The 2677-nt window shown below is 37.8% G+C and overlaps 1 protein-coding gene across 1 annotated transcript in view; it reads right to left on the bottom strand.

Annotated features, from left to right (window-relative positions):
• Positions 1-1009: 1009 nt before the first annotated feature.
• Positions 1010-2677, bottom strand: part of LOC107695588 (40S ribosomal protein S3a) — a 3448-nt gene continuing 1780 nt past the window's right edge. The window contains exons 4-6 of the mRNA XM_016495593.1: positions 1958-2166; positions 1402-1511; positions 1010-1185 (exon numbers count right to left, since the gene is read on the bottom strand). Of these exons, the coding sequence (XP_016351079.1) occupies positions 1055-1185; positions 1402-1511; positions 1958-2166 (450 nt within the window). The 3' untranslated portion in view covers positions 1010-1054. The remainder of the gene's footprint in view (positions 1186-1401; positions 1512-1957; positions 2167-2677) is intronic.

Here is a 2677-nt window from a genome sequence, read left to right on the forward strand (position 1 = left end):
ATGCACATTTGGGCGGCGTTATGCAAATATTTCCACATAGTGACCTAGATATGTGGGGGTGTTAGAACGAGCCGTTTTAGGTAGGCGTGGCTGACTCTTAACTTTTATAAAGAATATCTCTTTGGATTTGAGACTTTAGTCTTTGCAACTTTACAGATCTTCTTTATGCACCAAGAGCTTGTAACACTCCAAAGAGAAAGGAAAAATTGAAATCGCATCATATGACCCCTTGAAGTATTAAACTGACTTTCATAAAACCTGTAGAAACCCTGTAAAATGTAACATTCGAACAACAAAGCGGGTGTGTAATGCAGTGCAGCATCAAAATGATCAAATCTTGGGGGAGACTTGTCATCAGTGTCTGGAGTGGTTACAATGGTGTTTAATTTAGTACAGCCTGTGTCTACACACAGTGCAGACCCACTGTCATGTATTGGCTCTGGAACTTATAACATTCTCTCACATCATGAGGAAACTTAACATGCTTTATAACCTGCATATATTAATCTATGACACATCAGTTTGATACTGTAAACTTAGCTTAACATTTATCAACCAGATTAATTTAATTAAATTCAAGAGAAATGTTTATGGTGAAGACATACAGTTTTGTATCAAGGAAATAGGTGTCTTGTATTCTTTTGGAATCACTAAAATTTTGCAAATGATGGCTGCCTGCTCCAAACACCATGAAAAACACTCATGAGATATATTTGTCCTTAGAAGTTGTCAGTTTTTTTATTTTGTAAAAAATAAAATAAAATAGGGGCAATACTATGGAAACAAAATCTTTTTTTTTCTCCATACTCTTTTCTTTTATTCCCATACTTGCCCACACCTGGAAATTACTAAAAATCAACCCTGAAAGTTAATGTTAAATTCCCAAAGTGCCAAAACAGACTTTAAACTGATTTTTCTGACTGGGAGATATGAAAGCATAACAATGATATTCAGCAGGTTTGATGTGATGCATTAAAAAAAAAAAAACACAACAACCGTACACAAAGACTCAAATTTACATGTTTATTGACACCAGCTGTTTGTGTTGGGAGTTTTAGACAGACTCCTGGATGGGGGGCTCATATCCATCAGCTCTCTCCACCTTGGCCCCGGTGTCACCCTCTGCAGGTTTAGCAGCAGCACTGCTGGTTCCACCCTCACCGTGCAGCTCCATCAGCTTACCAACTGTACAATAAAAATTCAGAAATACATTAGCTCTCCAACAAGTAAAATTGTCTAATAATCAAGTTCAAATTGTTGGTTCTTAATTTGATTTGGTAAATGGCTTAGGAATCAAAAAAGTTATTTCCATATACATTTAATTTGTTAAGTTTCAATCATGAGCATAAATGGAAAAAAGTCAAAACAAGCCATGCATGTTCATCACACATTTCAACTTACGCTCAAACTTGGGCTTTTTCAGCATCTTAACCTTCCTGACATAGACATCATGTAGAGGGTAGATGGACTGGCAGGCCTTTTCAATGTCCTTGCCTACACTGTCAGGAATCCTACAGAACAAAAGAGAAGACCATTTATTACACACAACTGCATAACGGTTATAGATCAAGACTGCCAACAAAGTTTTCAGGTTAAAACCCCGGTAAAGAAAGTTGTACTTTCTGGGCACTGCTCAATCTACATTACTTCAACACTCAAAAGTTATGTTAATGACACTGTATTCATGAGTTCCAATGTATAAAAAGTGCTATAATGACCATTAAAAATACTAAGATGAATAATTTGACTACTTAATCTTTACAACATCCAATAACACCCAGTATTTCAACCACACTCTTAGCCCAATTCCAGGGCTATTTCAAACATACCCACCAATAATTGTCCAGCAATTCTGAACTATGCAGGAAGGTGGACCTCCAGGAGCCGATTTAACACAAAAGTGTAATGCATGTAATGTAATGCAATGCATGGATAATGGGGAGAACTTCATACGTACAGTTTGTTGACCACCTCCTTGAGGTCATTGGTCTGGACCTCACGGGTCATGATTTCCATCATCTTCTTGCGGATCTGACGGACCTGCTGGTGCTGAGCATAGGAAGTCTTTCTGATCTGGTTGGTGCGCTTCTTAGTGAAGCCCACGCAGAACAGGCGGAGAAGATAGCCATCAGTGGTCTTCACATCGACGTGGGCCTCAATCATTGTCTGACGGGAAAGAACACAGTCCATTAGCATGTTAGAACACAGCCTGCACAAACAGCAACCCAAAAATTGCTACATTATGTAGAACTTTTTCAATTAGACAAATATAGAGAGAAATGGACATCTCTCAGGTTTCTTGTAGTATCTAGTCTTATGGATTTGAAATGCCATGAAGGTGAATAAATGACAAGATTATTTTTGGGAGAACTCTCTCATTAATCGGAAAACTTTTAAGATGTAAAATGAAGAAACTTGCAGTAGTATCTTAAGACACATTCCAAACAAAAACACCAAAGCAACACTGCTGTTAAATTTTACAGCACAACAATACAAGAAGGGTGGTTACACCAGACTTCAGGCATGCAAAAGTCTTCAGACACTACAATGATCATGATGCAATGTCATGCACTATGGAGTCTTTTTTTTTAACATAAAATGCAATGCTGCAAACTAGGGCTGCACGATAAATCGCATGCGATATTTAATGCGCATCTTGTCAGAAAGCCCGTTCTGT

Source organism: Sinocyclocheilus anshuiensis, unplaced genomic scaffold, assembly GCF_001515605.1.
Source record: "Sinocyclocheilus anshuiensis isolate Anshui unplaced genomic scaffold, SAMN03320099.WGS_v1.1 scaffold517, whole genome shotgun sequence".
NCBI classification, from domain to species: Eukaryota; Metazoa; Chordata; class Actinopteri; order Cypriniformes; family Cyprinidae; genus Sinocyclocheilus; species Sinocyclocheilus anshuiensis.